This window comes from Cyprinodon tularosa, unplaced genomic scaffold (genome assembly GCF_016077235.1).
Source record: "Cyprinodon tularosa strain WSP-4 unplaced genomic scaffold, ASM1607723v1 ctg7, whole genome shotgun sequence".
NCBI lineage: Eukaryota > Metazoa > Chordata > Actinopteri > Cyprinodontiformes > Cyprinodontidae > Cyprinodon > Cyprinodon tularosa.
Window position 1 is genome coordinate 1,685,685 of NW_024039451.1, and position 16,469 is coordinate 1,702,153.

At 37.7% G+C, this 16,469-nt stretch overlaps 1 protein-coding gene across 1 annotated transcript; it reads left to right on the top strand.

Moving 5' to 3' along the window:
* The first annotated feature begins 5,526 nt into the window (after window positions 1-5,526).
* LOC119771998 (transmembrane protein 230-like) lies at window positions 5,527-16,344 on the top strand. Its single transcript, XM_038268237.1, has 4 exons — window positions 5,527-5,649; window positions 9,710-9,824; window positions 10,079-10,201; window positions 15,626-16,344. Exons 2-4 carry the CDS (start codon window positions 9,744-9,746, stop codon window positions 15,764-15,766), a joined length of 345 nt encoding a protein of 114 aa, XP_038124165.1. The 5' UTR covers window positions 5,527-5,649; window positions 9,710-9,743; the 3' UTR covers window positions 15,767-16,344.
* Window positions 16,345-16,469: the final 125 nt, after the last annotated feature.

The window sequence follows — 16,469 nt, forward strand, 5'->3', positions numbered from 1 at the left end:
TCTAGGTGCTGTTATTTGTGATGTGAACCCTCAGAAATCGGGTGCTGCTGACCACCTCTACAGCTGAGCCGTTGATGAGCAGTGGAGCATGGTTAGGCCGGTTCTTCCTGAAGTCAACCATGATCTCCATCTTCTCCGCATTTAGGATCAGGCTGTTTGTCTCTGCACCAGCCTACCAGCTGTTCCACTGCTATGTAATTTCAAAGTGAATTTTCAAACCCTTGATTAGCAAGTTAAGGATTCAAGGATATTTTCATTTTCATACCAGTTCACATTTGAATGTTACTAAATTTGGACTCAGGTCCCGGTTAAATAAACCAAATATTCAGAGAAGAAAGAGGAATAGATTTAGCTGAATTAAGCAAAGATTTAGTTCAGAAGTCAAACAACTGTAGGGTAGAAACTGCTTCTGAGCCTGGTCACACTCTGGATGTTACCCACTTTTCTGAGGGGAGAAGCTGGATTAGTCTGTGTGCAAAATAGGTGCCCTCCAACCACATCTTTATGTGTAGAGCTTCAAGATAGAGGGAAGACTGCTCCCTACAGTATTCTGTCCTGTCTTAATCACCGTCTGTAGAGCTTTCCCCTCAGTAGCAGTGTCGCTGCCATACTACAAAGTGATGCCAGCGCAGAGAATGCATTCTAGCACACAGTGATAAAGGTCCCTCAGGACTGAGCTCCCGAAACCATCTCTCTCCAGCTTACTGAGAAAATAAAGATTCTGATGGGCTTTCCTGGCCAGAGAGAAATATTTGGCACTCCAGGTGAAGTCACTGGATAAATGCACATCCAGATACCTGTAGCTGGAGACCACCTTTACAGCTGCTTCTCTGAGGTACAGGGGGTTAAGGGCATTTTGCCCCTTCTCCAATCCAACATGATCTCATCAGTTTGTTACACATTATTTCAGAGGTTTTTGGGTGAGTAAAGGGTGTGTGGACTATGAATGAGCATCAGCGGAGGATCAGTTCTTCCAGTTGGCGGATTGATGTGGTCCACAGTGACGTTGATTGAGTCCTTCATTTGGGTCATGATTATCCGCTCAAAGTACTTCATGACTACTAATGTTATAGCAAACATTTTCATTCAAGCCTGTCACTGCCTGTTACAGTAGCATGTTTAAGATATCTGTCAACATCTCATAATAATAGATTGACACCTTAGTAACTCAGCACCAATGCATCTATCAGCCTGTAGTCTATTTTCCTTAATTTACTTCGGCTCCGAAGTTCTCATTCTTCCCTACAGATGTGATGTCAAGCATGTCTATGTTAAATGGATCCAACCTAACAAACAATCAAAGAGTTATATTCAAGATGGATTTTGTGGATACTCAGAAGCAACCGGCATCAAACTGGACTCACACACCAATATCAACTCATTGTAAGGTGAAAAAATAAATAGAAAGGGAAATCTTGTTAAGAACGAGCGAGCGACGAGAACGAGCAGTGCTACAGTTATGTGTTCTTGCCATAGGTGTCAGTATCATTAGAAAACTCAGTAATGCATCTTTAGGACACCTAATTAAGAGACTAAAAAATAGTCAATAGTTAATCACAAGTGGATTTGTTGAATCAACACTGCCGCATTAATCAACAACACTGCAGTCAGATTTTTTTTAATTATGCAACCAGAAACAAGGTTGTTCCAGTCTTAACATCTTTTTCTAAGACCCGCTATCAGAGATGTATCGAATGTTTTAGGTCTGAAAGTAGTAGAGTGAGCCTTGTTATGCTTTTCATATTATAGTTAAACTAATCATGCGCTTACTTTCATTAACTGCGCTACACAGCATTTTTCTCCTTGCAAAGACAGATAACTTTCAGAGAAAGTTATGTCAATTCTAACCTACTTTCCATGAGATAGAGATGGCTCTGGGGAGATGTAAGAGAGCCTCTACAGTATTATTAAATCTGTTGAAATAAAGTATTTTATAGATCCAGTTCATCAACAAATCTATTTAGAGATGAGGCAAACAGGATTTGATGTAAGTCCTTTGGCTTCATTGACTTAAAAATACTCTGGGGTTTACTAAAGACAGAATGATGTAAGAAGAAAATTAAGTGGCAACATTGCTTAAAGCTGCAAGCTAATAGCAGGGATTTATCTTAACCATCCTCAGGACTTTATTAAATTCTGCAAACAGGGGATTACACTCTTGTTTGCAAGTAAAATCTGACATAGTAAGACTAGTTAGAAAACAAATGGGTTTGCATAAGGAAAGTGTTGTGCTATCTTTGTCAAAATATAATTATTTTTAGTATCAAAGATTCCAAAATTTTGTTTAAGATAATTTCACATGGAAACATTCAGCATTCAAAGGAATAAAGCCCAAATTTAGCTACATTACAGACAGTTAAATGATGAAAATTAGTTTAAAAAAGCACATTTTTACAGAAAGGATAAAAACAAGTTTGGCTGAGTGACTAAAATGATTTTAACGTTGAAAGACAGGCTGGCTGCACAGACAGATATTTGGATAAAAGTAAAAAAGATAGAAGTATATTGCCCTGATTGGAATACATTTTTTTATGTAATTGCAGTCAAGTACAATTGTGCATAATGGATTATATGAAAGCATACATTAGGACTGCTGAAAATATCTAACTTTAGCTCAATGTGTCTTCTCATTGACTACAGCTTCCCTGTTTCTGCAAAAGAAAAGCATCTCCACAGCATACTGCTGCCACCATCAGTTTTTACCTTGGTAATGGTGAGAATGCACACTTAACATTTTCAAAGTCTCTTCTAAGGAGTGAGTGCAGTGTTACAACATATTCTTAGACCCAACATATATTATAACCCAGGTAGGTGCTACATGTATTTCATCATATTCCTCCCAAGTTTTAGGTATTAGTCTTGCAAGGTGATGCAAAACATTTCCTTATATTGTAATAAAAATGTTTTATTAATATTTTTTTCTATTTCCTTTGACTATTTTAGCATTTAAGCTTACATATTTCCTAAATCAAGCTCCAGATTATCATTAGAAGCAGTCTGAAAGTTTCACTGTAATTTGTATTATCAAGCCATTATTATGTGATTAGAAAAAAATGAATGAATGTTGATGTCATCATTGAAAGTGTTATAACCCTAAGTTTAGTTTTTGTTAATAACGATTTCTTCATAAAGGTGTTGCATCAGCCTGACTATCCCTAATAGGTTTAATCTATAAAAGCATGTGAATAAATCATGACATTTGAAAAACAGATCGTAAAATATATTAAAAAGATAAAGAATGGCTGTGCATTTTCATTTTCAACCATCAAATATGAACATTTGATTATTTATTTATTGGTTTAAGAGAAGCTGTTTTTTTCTCACAGTGCCATACAGGCTAGGACCTTCTCTGAAGATAAAGCACTTTGGGAAAGGAAAAGCTGTTGGGGATTTTACAACACAACAGCCTGGGAACCCTGGGGTGAGCAGAGTTTCCTCCCAGTCCCTCCACAGCAAAAGAATACTCATAACTTTATTCTTAGCCAAAAGCAGTAAGAGCAGGACATTGTAAACCACTGAATATTTCCTATATAACAAATATGGCCTGACAATAACACTGGTATTTATTGACGACAGCAACTTTTCAGCACTTTCTGACAAGTGGGAACCAAAATCTGGTGTTAGTGTTATTGAAGTGCTTGAGATAATATAATGATGGTTCACTGCATGTGCTCAACTGTTTTAGTTAATTTGATTTTATCTATTTGATTAAAACTGTCAGCTACAATGTGTATCCACCCGTAAGAGGTTTTAAAGTAAAGGAATAATAGGACTTGTAGACTTGGACTGTTATGTTCCTTCATAAATTCTCAGCTGTGCAGGTGTTGGTTCTGATTTAATGTAGAAAGAAAAGAATATTGCTGATATTCTCTTTGGAGTTTGTAGTATTTCATTCTTATACAGTAAAGGCACCAGTGATGGCCTTGATGTAAAGCTTTTAAGATTTTATCTTTTAACTTGGCTCACCAAATTCTATTTGTGGTTCTCATAATGATTTAAGTGGTGGAGCTTTAACAGTGCGGTCTTATTTATGACGGCTAGAAGTTTATATCTGAGGGCAGTTAGTTCTTATTGGACTTCTGTGATTTCCTGCCATGTGAAGAGACAGACAGTAAATTTGAGATTGTTCCTTCAAGCTGAATGTGGGAGGTTTGCTCACTTGGATTGAAAAGAAAAATGGTTTTTCAAGGATGCTTTTGTGGTTTCCAGGGAAACTAATAACTTAAAATAAAAAACTGCTGTATTCATTGTCAATACTGCTGCATTCCCTCCATCCATCTGTCTGTCCATCTACCAGTGTATCCCACAAAAATGCATCCATAATATCTATAGGTCAGTCAAAGCTTCAGTCATCTTTCCACCTGTTCCTCCAGCTTTGAATCTTTCTATCCACCTGTTCATGAATCTGTCCAATTATTTATGTCATTTTCTCTGTCCATCCATCCATCCATCCATCCATCCATCCATCCATCCATCCATCCATCCATCCATCCATCCATCCATCCATCCATCCATCCATCCATCCATCCATCCATCCATCCATCCATCCATCCATCCAACCTAAAAAAAAAAATCTTTAAAAAGTGGATATTTCTTTTTTTTAAAAAAGGTTTTGAAAATGGTTTGTTTTACTGGAAGATTCACTTCCATACAGAAAGCCCATATTCTTATCTTGAGCTACCACAGTATACATGTCAGATTAAATAATACTACTTATACTTCAGCGGTAATATCTTGGTGTTACTTTATCATATGTCTCGTACCATGTCCGTTGGTTGTGCTGTTCTTTTTACATCTCTTTGCAGGTGATGAAGCAGACTGAAAATGTTTTATCATTATCTCCCTTTTATCTCCTCTTTCTTTCATCTTTTCTCCTTTTTTCTGTTTTTCCTTTCCTGTTCTACTTACATTGCAGTGTCCATATAATCTGTAAAACTCCCTCCATAATTATAATAAAGCAATTTATATGCATAAAACAAGCGGAACACTATGGCGATAGACCTACTGCTCCAGTTGTGAAATTAAAATCTGTTGGGCTCTTTTTGGCATCAAGACAATTATTCGTATTGCCACAGTGCCAGACAGGACACTAATAAAAAACACAAAGGAAGAAAAATGGCTTTTTGCCTTTTTTTTTTTAAATTACATTTCATTTGAAATTGTTCAATTTTGTTTTCTTCCTTTTTAAATCACAAGACTGGGCCATCATGACCTGCTGCCAGACGAAGGGGATGGTGTGTGTGTACCTGTAAAGCCCTCAGAGTGAGGACCATTTTTCCAATTTCACCATCAAATTGAGGAACAGTTGTTGGAAAGTGAGGAAATTTTGCCGGTCATCAAATGCTATTTTGCTAATGGTTAGGTTTAGGGTTAAAGTGTCAATTTGTTAAGGTTAGGGTGAGGTATGCATTGGTAATGGTTAGTTCTAGCGTTAGGGCATAGAAAGGAGTGAAAATGACTGAAAATCAATGGAAGTCAACACATGGTCCTCACTACGATTGCAGAACAAGTATGTGTGTGTGTCTCATTGTGCGCATGCGCAGTGATAGAATAACAAGGAAGTTTTCTCCCAATGTAAACACTGCGGATGGGACAGTACTGAGGAGGAGTATTCCGAGTTTAACAGTGTTACATCTACCTCATATAAAGGTAAGAGGATCAGTAACAGAACAGACGAGGACATTTTTTTTAACGAAAGCAGTCGCGTTTGTCCATTTATATCCTCTGCTTTTTTTTAACCTGCGTAACTTCGTGGAGGCTAATGCTGCAGCTAATTAGGGGGCTTAAACGGTGTGAACCCGAACGACTAAGATAAGATAAACTTTGTACTGAGGGAATCACCATTTAGACATATACTTTTATAATTATGGCGGATTTGTAGAGCTTTAAATGTGTTAGACATTTTGAAAAATATTCCTGATTAAATATCAGGAGGTGGTCCTAACGTTATAAGAAAAAAATAAAAACTTTATTATTTGAGTCGACACTTTCGACAAATTATTCCTATTAAAATCCTAAACGGTGCAACTACATCCTTCTCTTACTATCTTCCCCTCAAAGCTATATTTATGAATAAAACCCAAAATAACTAGCGACACTTACTACACAACATTGTGTTTATACTGTTACAATTATTTGACCAAGAGTTCGACTGTGTTTCCAAGAACCGGTTTAAACTCGCTTCTGGTGACATCACAGATGGTGAAACACAGATAATACACCTATGGATAAATACATTAAAACCTTATATCAATGCATAAGAAAATGAAAATAGATAAAAGACAGTTCTAAACATTTAGTGTGGATTTTTTTTTATGCCTTACAAAACCACAAGGAATACTGATGCCTTAATGGTTATCTAACAGGGAATTACAGACTCCCTGAGTGTTCTCAAAGTGCTCAGGCCTGCTTATAAATATAGTGTTTGGAGGACAGATATAAGTGGCAGAAGAAGTGCAAAAGAAACAGTCATTATTAAGGCCAATCCCAACATTTCTTGCTGATATTTTTTTGGCTGATATTTCTTGGTTTTCCTCATTTACATGATATGAATGATACAATTATAGCGAATGTTACACATGCCTCAATTAAAACAAAATTATATATTATCCATCCATCCATCTTCTTTCGCTTATCTGGGGTTGGGTCACGGGGGTAGCAGCTTCAGTAGGGAGGCCCAGACATCCCTCTCCCCTGCCACTTGGGACAGCTCCTCCGGGGGAATCCCAAGGTGCTCCCAGGCCAGCTGTGAAACATAGAACCTCCAGCTTGTCCTGGGTCTCCCCCTGGGCCGCCTCCCGGTGGGATGTGCCTAGAACATTGAGGCATCTAGGAGGCTTCCTAATCAGATGTCCGAGCCACCTCAACTGGCTCCTTTTGACGTGGAGGAGCAGTGGCTCTACTCTGAGTCCTCCCCAGATGACTGAGCTCCTCACCCTATCTCTAAGGGAGAGCCCAGACACACTACGGAGAAAACTAATTTCAGCCGCTTGTATCCGGGATCTCGTTCTTTCGGTCATGACCCAAAGCTCATGACCATAGATGAGAGTAGGAACGTAGATCGAGCGGTAAATCGAGAGCTTTGCTTTTTGGCTCAGCTCTCTCTTCACCACAACAGACGGTACAGTCCACGCTTCACAGCAGAGGCCGCACCAATACGCCTATCGATCTCCCGCTCCATCTTCCCCTCATTCGTGAACAAGACCCCAAGATACTTAAACTCCTCCAAGGTCGCTGAATGCTTGAATCATTCAGCATTTTTTTTCTCCCACAGTGTTTACATTTGATCGCTGCTGCACTTCAAGAAATGGAAATGTCATTAGAGCTGTACAGAACGAAATTTCATTTGGTATACACTCTGTATACAAAATGACAATAAAAGTTGGCTTAGTCTAAGTCATCTGTCAGCAGATGAACGTATCAAGATACAAGAAAAAAAGGCTAATCTTATCATCTGGCCGATGTATTGGTCTAGCTCCAATTTCGGCCCTAACTACCAAAATGGTTGAAAACATTTTTACTGCTACTTTAAATTCACATAAGAGTGATGTTATTTTTAAACTGCTAAAATAGAAAAAAAGAACAAGTTATCAAAACATTTGACATTATGTTGATGTTTTCAGTATTTATAAGATTAAATAGCCTAATTTGAGTCTAAATAAGCATACATATGCAACTTTATCTGCACATAAACATTGGGGAAGCTATGGAACCATTTAAGAGTAAAATCAAATAACTTACCGGTATTCCCTGTTCTTTCACTCCGATGAATAAAAGAAGCGCTAAACATCTCTGTAGACACTTGTAAGCATATTAAACAATGTGGCAGTTAGTTGAAAGGATTACTTTTCCTCAACTCTCTACATAATTATGCACTAGTGACACAGTGGAAACGAACAGACGGAATAATAGGTGCCTTTCATGGTGTCCTTACTCGACTGGCCTTTTCCAGGATATGATGCAGCTATTTCTTTTCGTTTTCTTCCTAAAATAATGTTTAGCTTATGTCTGGGTTTTTAACATGTTAAAACAGGATGTAAGCTCAACAAATCGAGGATATCTCCTGATAGCTCTTACACTGCGTTAGTGCTTAAAATTTCCACTGATAAAAGAGGAATGAAAAAGGAAATAATTAGTTAAAATGAAAAAAAAATCATTTATTGAACCTAACTTTGATAAAGCATGTTTATTTGAAGCAGAGGAAGTTACAGCTCTAAGGACAAACTGTTTTAATCAGTTTTTTTTTAACCACCATAGAAGGCTTGAACCTTATCTATATACATACATTCTAGCCAGCCTTTTTGTTAAATCAGCTCTTAAAAAATCTTTAAGCCATTTGCTCTGATGCTGTTACCTCAACAAAAGGTGGCAGAAGAGATCACACTCTTCACAATGGACTTATAGAAGATATGTGGCATCTTGCTGCAAACACAGAGACCTTAGCTTCCTTAAGAAGTAAAATCTGCTCTTACTCTTCTTGCAGACGACTTCATAGTTGCGTTTCCAGTCCAGTTTGTTGTCTAGGTGAACACTGAGGTATTTATGCTCCACTACCGTCTGCACTTCTTCTCCCATGATGCTAATAGTGTTTGGTCTGTTCCTGATTCTACATTTATGACCATCTTCCTTCTTTTGTCCATGTTAAAGATCAGATGCTTGTTTCCATACCATACCACAAAGCCAATCACCAGCTCGCTGTACTCAGCTTCTTGTCCATCTCTGACCACAGAGTCATCCAAGTATTTCTGCAAATCACATGAGTTTGTAATGTATTGATAGTCTAAGGTGTACTGTCCCCTGTGGTGCCTCTTTCTCATAGACTGGTCTGTTTGTCAGGTAGTCTTTAAATCCAGGCGATTGTTGATGCCTCCATCTGAGTCTTCTGGAGTTTCTGAAAGAGAATCAGACAGAATATTGTTGAATGCAAAGGAGAAATCAAAGAACATGATCCTCACAGTGCTGTTTTTGCCTCGTCCGAGGGACGGTAGATTTGCAGAAGCAGGTGTATGATGGCATCTTCAACTCCATGATGATATGCAAACTGCAGGGGATCTCTGAGAGCTGCTTGTTCCAGACTCTCTTATTCGCATGTAGATTATTGGTAAAAATGGCAATGAGGGTATTTTAATTTTGAATATGCATAAAAAAACTACTTTGACCTGTTGGAAATTGGAGTGGACATATGGATGTATGTATGTATGCATGTTTGGACTGAATTAAGCATAGAGTGATGGGGAACCTCATGATCTAGAAATAAGTAAACATTTCTTAAATTAAGTGTATTTACCCTTAATTTGAGTAGGTTAATAAGATAGTTTGCCAATGGAATGAGTGTTTTTACTCTTAAAATAAGTTAATTGGATAATATGCACTCAAAATAAGACAATGCAATTGTGTTTTATTATTTTAAGTGTAAATTGTCTTGTTCCATTGGCAAAATGTCTCTTTTACCTCCTCAATCCAAGAACAAATGCACTTATAAAAAAAAAAAAGAATTATCTAGATTTCAATTTGTTCCAGTGCAGATAGTTGGATTAGTGGATGGATGGACAGAAATATGTTTAAATGTCAATGTTGATACTTGAATCAAATTCAGATTTTATTTATACTTTGATTGGTTGGTTCTTGAATAGATCAGAACCAAATGAATGCAACATATAAAACCAGTGCGTAAATGGTATTACTGGTCTGCATCTCTCTTCCCAAGCAGCTGTTATGCCACGCTGACAGCAGCTGAAAGCAACATGTTAGCTGGTGGATTATCCAACAACAAGGTCAAGTATTCCCGAGTAGCTGCTGATGACGATGGATACATCGACCTGCAGGTGAGAGACTAAACCAGCAGGCCTGTGTTTTATCTGGTGTATTTTCAAAAGTGATTAAAAACTCAAATAGGATCCAGTGGTACTTATGGTTTTAAGGGTTCTTTCTTTTTTTAAACAATGATAAAAATCTCTCTGTCTCATAATTTGTTGATATAGACTGCATAAAAAAGTCATACAGTGTGCTGCATATAAGCTCAGCATCCTGTCTGAAATTCAGCAAACCTTTAATTCTGTTTACCAAATATTGATTTTAGTTCAAGAAGAATCCCCCAAAGATTCCATACAAAGCAATTGGTGTGGCTGCAATCCTGTTCCTGATTGGCTCCTTGCTGATTATCTTTGGGGCCCTGTTTCTGGCAGGAATGATCAAGGTCGAGGTGAGTTTGGTCAATCAGCATGATAAGCTTTTAATTGATTTTCATGGCCTCTTTCTTTCGAGCTGAACTTTTTTTTATATATATTTTTTCTACCCTTGTTGGGCAAGCAGATAATGAATATATAAACTAGAACCTGAAGTTATAATTATTTAATATGTTATTCTAATCAAGAGTAAAACCAATTAATGATCTTTAGTTAAATGATTATAACTGACTATTAACTCAATTACCAGGTGTTATTAACTGCTAACCTTTGTGCTTGGATGTTTCAGTGTTTACTATCAGTAAATGTCAAAAAAAAATTTTTACATTACAAGCAGAGTTATTCATCATTAACCAGAAGGAAAATATTTATGTTTGTCTATTCAAGTTTTTGCTCTTTTTAGACAACCGATCCCTGCTGTATAGATAATCACAGACTACCATAATTAAAACAGAAGGGGTGCTTTATATATGGAACCTAATCATCCCTATCACAGTATTATTATGTTTATTAAACGATGCAAACACTATAAGCTACTGGAATAAACACAGAATACATGAAATAATCAGAAAAAATTAAATATTTTGAATGAGTTCTTGAGGTAGAGTCTGATATTGAGTTAGAGCTGTGATGCACTGTGGGAATGTCCATCAGATTAGCAGCAGAAATGATATATAGCAAACAGATGTGTGACAATTGTCTTTAGTAATGGTAAAATCAGTCAAGTTTCACTTAATCCAATGATTTTTACCAATAAACACAATGTAATGTGACAGCATTGAAGTGTTTATGAAAACGAGTGGTGATGTGGGAAACGCCATGTTTCTGTTTCCACGGCAACCGATAGCTTAGCAGAGATGACTGTTAATCCAGAGGTAGCAACAGCTAGCCAAGAGGCCATAAATACGCTACAGCAATTGGGCTAACGCTAGTATATTAGCAGCGAGCTATGATGGTAGCCACAGGCTATTAACCACACAGGGTTCCCGCGGGTCCTTAAAAAGTCTTAAAAGGCATTGAATTCTTCAAAATAAAACTAAGGCCTTAATTGGTATTAAAATGTCTTAAATCAGTCTTTCGTAGGTCTTAATTTTTAAAACATCATAAATAGGATTATTTTATTACGATTTATTTTTGTAATCTAAATAAAACATTAAAATTGACTTTTTTTTTTTTTTTATTTAAAAAAAATAATGACTCGCCATTATTGGTTCCGTCCCGATATCGGAACCAATAAAAGCGTTGTTGCGGCCGGGACATTTGGGAGATGCGCCATTAACTTTTTGTCTGGAAAATATGAGCAAGTGTAAATGTAATGAAAATTGGGTCCAGCCAAGAGTTTTCTCCATGGCTAAAACCAGTACCAGGGAACAAGAAGCGATTCAAGCTCGGAACGTTGGGAATTAAGGCAGTGGAGCCACACGCGAAGCGCGAAACACAAATCGTCAAAATTGAGTTACCGAGAAACAGCCGGTATTTCTCAGTTTTGTTCCACCCTTGTCTCTGCAACGCCTCCACTTATCACCAAATCAAACATACTAAGAAAACGATACAAAGAAAAATAGCTGCAAAAAAGACTTTGCAATGGTTATGTTGTGGCTTTAAAACTGATTTGTTTTGTTCCTTGCTGAAACAAAGTTTGTGAATTCAGTTAAACAATTGTTAAAATATATCTGTCATTTATGTGTTTATAGCTTTCTTCCTGTATGGGAAGTTTTTTTTTAAATTTTGAAACATTGGTTTCAAAATTTTGGGTAAAGTTTTTGCAAGCGGGTTTTTCTTGTGCTTCTTGTAAATTTGGTCTTAAATTTTTTTTTCAAGTGGCATTAAAAAGTCTTGAATTTAACTTGCCTTATGTTGTAGGAACCCTGCCACAAGATAACGGACCGCACAAAAAACGGCACAGAAATATCTTTGGGCAATAAACCAAGCTGCCTTTCACAAGAACGATGACGCACACACGCATTTGAGTGTCAGTGTATACAAGAAATTGATTTGGGACTGGGAGAAAGGTGTCTCAGAACGGGCGCACCGGCAGGCTTTTGCTGGATTTTCAGCTCAGAGCTATTTCGAAGAGGGATTTAGCAAAAACGGACTACAGTTCCGGAGATTGCACCACATGTAACATGATGTCCAGCTGCAAAATCAGGTCTCTCCTTCATCAATACCGGGGGTCTGGCATAAGAGAGGGAAAAAGGTTTTCTTTGTGGATTTATAGAAGCTGCGGCACATGGTTGGAAGATGTGATGTCAGTGGGACTCGCTGTGTCGAAACACAGACGTAATCTGACACCCTCAGTGAAGTTGTGGTAAAAAGGGTCCCAGCACACCTCGCACTTCTAGCTGGTCCCAATTCACAAGTCGTTTTCCACAAACATTTCGTCATAAAAACGTAAAGAGCCTGTAAGGTACAAAACAGGAAAAATGCATAGTGTAGAGTGGATATAGATTTGACCAATCACAGGTCTCCTATCTGCAGCACTGTCTGCGGTCACCTAGAATTTGGGAGGTGCACCAGAGTCTCTGCGGACAGGGCGGGGACACATTTGTGTTCGCTGCGACACACACTCAGACAACCTGGTTTCTGAGTATAAATCAGCCTTTACTCCCGGCCAGCAGTAGCCTCTGCCCCACATTCAGCATACTTTCTCAGAGGGGGACTTATTAAACTTTCCACCATGCTCCTTTAGTCCTTCACCGTTAGCTTTGCTAGCCTTGGTGAGCTGTAGCCTTTCCCTGCCCTGCCGCTTCTCTGATCTAGCACTGTGCTCCTCCACTCTCCTCTTTCGCTGCATTATCTCTCCGCTCTGGCACGCTGTCTGCCCAGTGGGCTCCTCTGATCTACAGCTGTGGTTCCTTAGCTCCAGAGGAGGGGCACGACTAGCCATATCATCCTGGTTATGGAGCTCTCTCTCCTGTTGTTCTCACACTGAATCCCCGCTGCTTCTGTCTGAGCTCAGGACTCTGTCTTGTCTTCTCTTTGTTGTACAGGGGATTCTTCCCTCTGTTTTGGGCACTGGCTTTAACAAACATTGATGAAGTGTAGAACGATGCATGTCCGCTCAGAAAAAAAATCATCAACAAGACACTGACCAGCAGTTAAAATCAGTGGTCTCCATAATGACCAGCCGGTTGCCATTCAAAGGAAAATTATGCAACACTGTTGATTGGTCCCTGGTAGTCTAATTTAAAGCGTTACTGGAATTTGAAATCATGTTACTGAATTTCCATATATGTTTGTGAAAAAATAAAAAAGTTTAGTTATAAAGAAAGGAATCAGCAAAGTAAAAGACAGCGGTCTCTTGAAAATCTTTGAAAGTTTTTCAGGGTTTGAGGTCTCAGAGAGTGATTCCTACTGCTGTGAACACGTCATTATTTTCTGTTTTGCTCAGCATGGCGTTTTTTGTGATCAACATAGTTAAAATGTGCTTAAACGCACATGTATCCATGTGTTTCTCAATTTTTAATTTCCAGTAATCTGAGTAATTGGGTCCAACTCCAGTGCCCCACTGAGCACATGTAAATTATAGGGAGCATTCCAGGGAGAGCCATGCTTGGTGGCTGTTAAAGGTTTTTTTTTTTTAAATAAACAAGCATTTTGTTTTTTTTTTGTTTTTTTTTGCTGTTGGCTGTTTGTGAAAATATCATATATTCATAACCCCCCTGGTGGGGGTGGGAAATATCATATTTAATCTAACAATATTCAGACTGTTGTATATTGTTTGGTGAAAATACGCCCAGTTGCCTGTGTGTTTAGGACAACGAATGAACGTGTGAAAGGAACTCTCTTTGAATGTAAGCTGTACATTTATCAACCTTTATTGATTCTGATTTAGCACCTTTTATGCCGGTCATTGTTTTTATTTAATTTGCATTGCTTTAAAAATAATACATTGATAACATATTCAGCAGTAGCAGGTGATAAATGATGCAAATAGTGGCCCTTGAGCTTGAGAAAATTGGTAGTTGATATAAAGTAGTTTCTTACATTTCTTATATATTTATTGAACCACTCTATAAAGTAAAGCTTCCAGAAGCTGCTTTTAGAATCTATACCACTTTAGGCTAAATACACTAATAGATCTGTCTTCCTACAGCAGATATTTTTTTTTTACTTATCATAGCTGTAAAAGCCCAGGTGAGATGGAATTTGTTAACGCTGGCTTGGTCCCATTAGACGACTCGGTGAGCTGTGAAACCTGCAGGAATTGAAGATAGTCAGCTGGCTCACCTCCACGAGACGTGGCTGCTTTTAGTTTTATGATTGGTAAAGTCAAAACGCCCAGGGCCTGTTCCTAATGACACCCTGACAAACATTAACATTAAACACCACCTTTAAAACACCAGCTGGAACAGCCAAGTGTCAGTTAGAACAAAAAGCTGTAATGATTTTTTTTTTCTTTCCTTCTTCTTTCTGCTCATGTTTTAGGACTTGAAAAATATTGAATTCCTAAAAATAAATTGTTTCACTCAGCTTCCTTCTTGTACAGGCATCCAACCAGGCAGCCTTTCTAACCTTTGCATATCTATCCACCCTTTGATGCATCCAGCCGACCATCTATTCACCCATTTTCCTAAGGACTCACCTTCTTACCCACTGGTTTTTGCTGATTCTTTTTTCAACATCTGTCTGTTAGAAACAAAAAATACCATAAATCCAAAACAAACAGTTGTTTTACATTTTAAAACGTGTTGCCAAATATTAGGAAATGTGAATCTTAAACAGTTTAAAATATAAAAAATATAGGAGCTTTGTTGAATGTAACACGAGTGATGTATTTGATTAGGTTTGCAAAAACCTATTGGATTTATTTGTGTACTTAACATCAAAAGATAAGAGAAGATATATTTTAAAAAGGTTCGCTAGAAAGCACTTTTTGTGGGGAGAAACAAAAAAAACTGGAGTTGAGAGATAAAGCAATTTTGTCTAATTCCTTTTCTTGACGAATCTCAATAAAGGTTGTAAGAGTTTTTGGAGCAGCCAACACTAATTAAATGATTTAACTGAACAACAGCCTAATTTTAGTCAGAAAAAGAAGTCTCTTAGAATTAAAAGTCTGATACAAGATTGAAACTCTGCATATATATATATATATATATATATATATATATATATATATATATATATATATATAAAAAACCTTATAACAGATTGTTTTAAAGCTTTAATGCTGCAGTGCACCTCTGAGAACCAGTTGGACGCCTGTTCTGACACAGAGCATTATACTGCCATCTAGTGGTGGAAGAAAACACAGCATAGTTATTTTCTGGAGATTCTCTGCCCCTCTGTAAGAAGCTGCTGCTGATTTACATTAGAGGAAGCAAATGAAGCCATCATGCATGCAAAGCCTCCTGCCTGACCCTTACATTTTGTACTGCAGACAGTGTGTTAATTGTCTTCCTATCATTAGCAGTTTATCAATTTTGTTTTTTTGTTTCCAGAATCCGGATCGCACCATTCCCGTAATCGTCATCGGCCTGCTGGTCTTCCTGCCTGGGTTTTACCATCTGAGGATAGCTTACTACGCCGCCAAGGGTCACCGAGGGTACTCCTACGATGACATCCCGGATTTTGGCGACTGATCAGATGGACTCTTTACTCTTTGAGCATATATAGCAAAGGGATCAAAGTCTCCTCCTGAAGCTGCAGAGAGCAATGTTCATCCTGGAGTGCATCATGTCAAAGCTTTAATGAAATGCTGCAGAAATGTATGACTGACGCATGTTTTTTCTTTGCTCTGTTTGCTCTTGTGTCTTCTACGCATTATTAGCCTCCACGAAGAAGCACGACTGACCTAAGAGAATTGGTGCTGGTTTATTAGCAGCAGAGGATGCCAGACCAGCTGCTGGCCTGCTACAGTTTGCTCTCACACAACACATAAATCATAACATACTTTATTTAGTGCTGCTCCAAGGCCATAGCTCAGATCATCTGTGGCTTTTGCAATGTAGCTTTATAATAAATCATATCTTTATCCAGTTTTATTTTTACAAGTTCTTCTGAGAAAATTTGGATCACAATCACAAGTAGATATTTCATGGTCTTCTTTTTTAAATGCTGTGTGTGAAGTATTTGTTTTTATTTTTTATTTTTAGAATGATTAGATGAGATGTTTTGTTTTGTACACTGGGATGATTAAAATAAAGAGACTGAATGTTTTGAATGTTTCAAGTTTATTTCTAGTGTTGTATCAAAAAAAAAAATAAAGGATGTATTTCAGATAAACTGAAGGTTGTTAAATTTGAGCGTGGGAATGGATTGACGGCTCTCATTTAAATTTTACAT

Excerpts from the sequence above, each read along its gene's own strand:
- LOC119771998 (XM_038268237.1), top strand. The coding sequence starts at position 9,744 with ATGTTAGCTGGTGGATTATCCAACAACAAGGTCAAGTATTCCCGAGTA. Across the intron at positions 9,825-10,078 it reads ATGGATACATCGACCTGCAG|TTCAAGAAGAATCCCCCAAA; the intron begins GTGAGAGACTAA and ends TATTGATTTTAG. Across the intron at positions 10,202-15,625 it reads CAGGAATGATCAAGGTCGAG|AATCCGGATCGCACCATTCC; the intron begins GTGAGTTTGGTC and ends TTTTGTTTCCAG.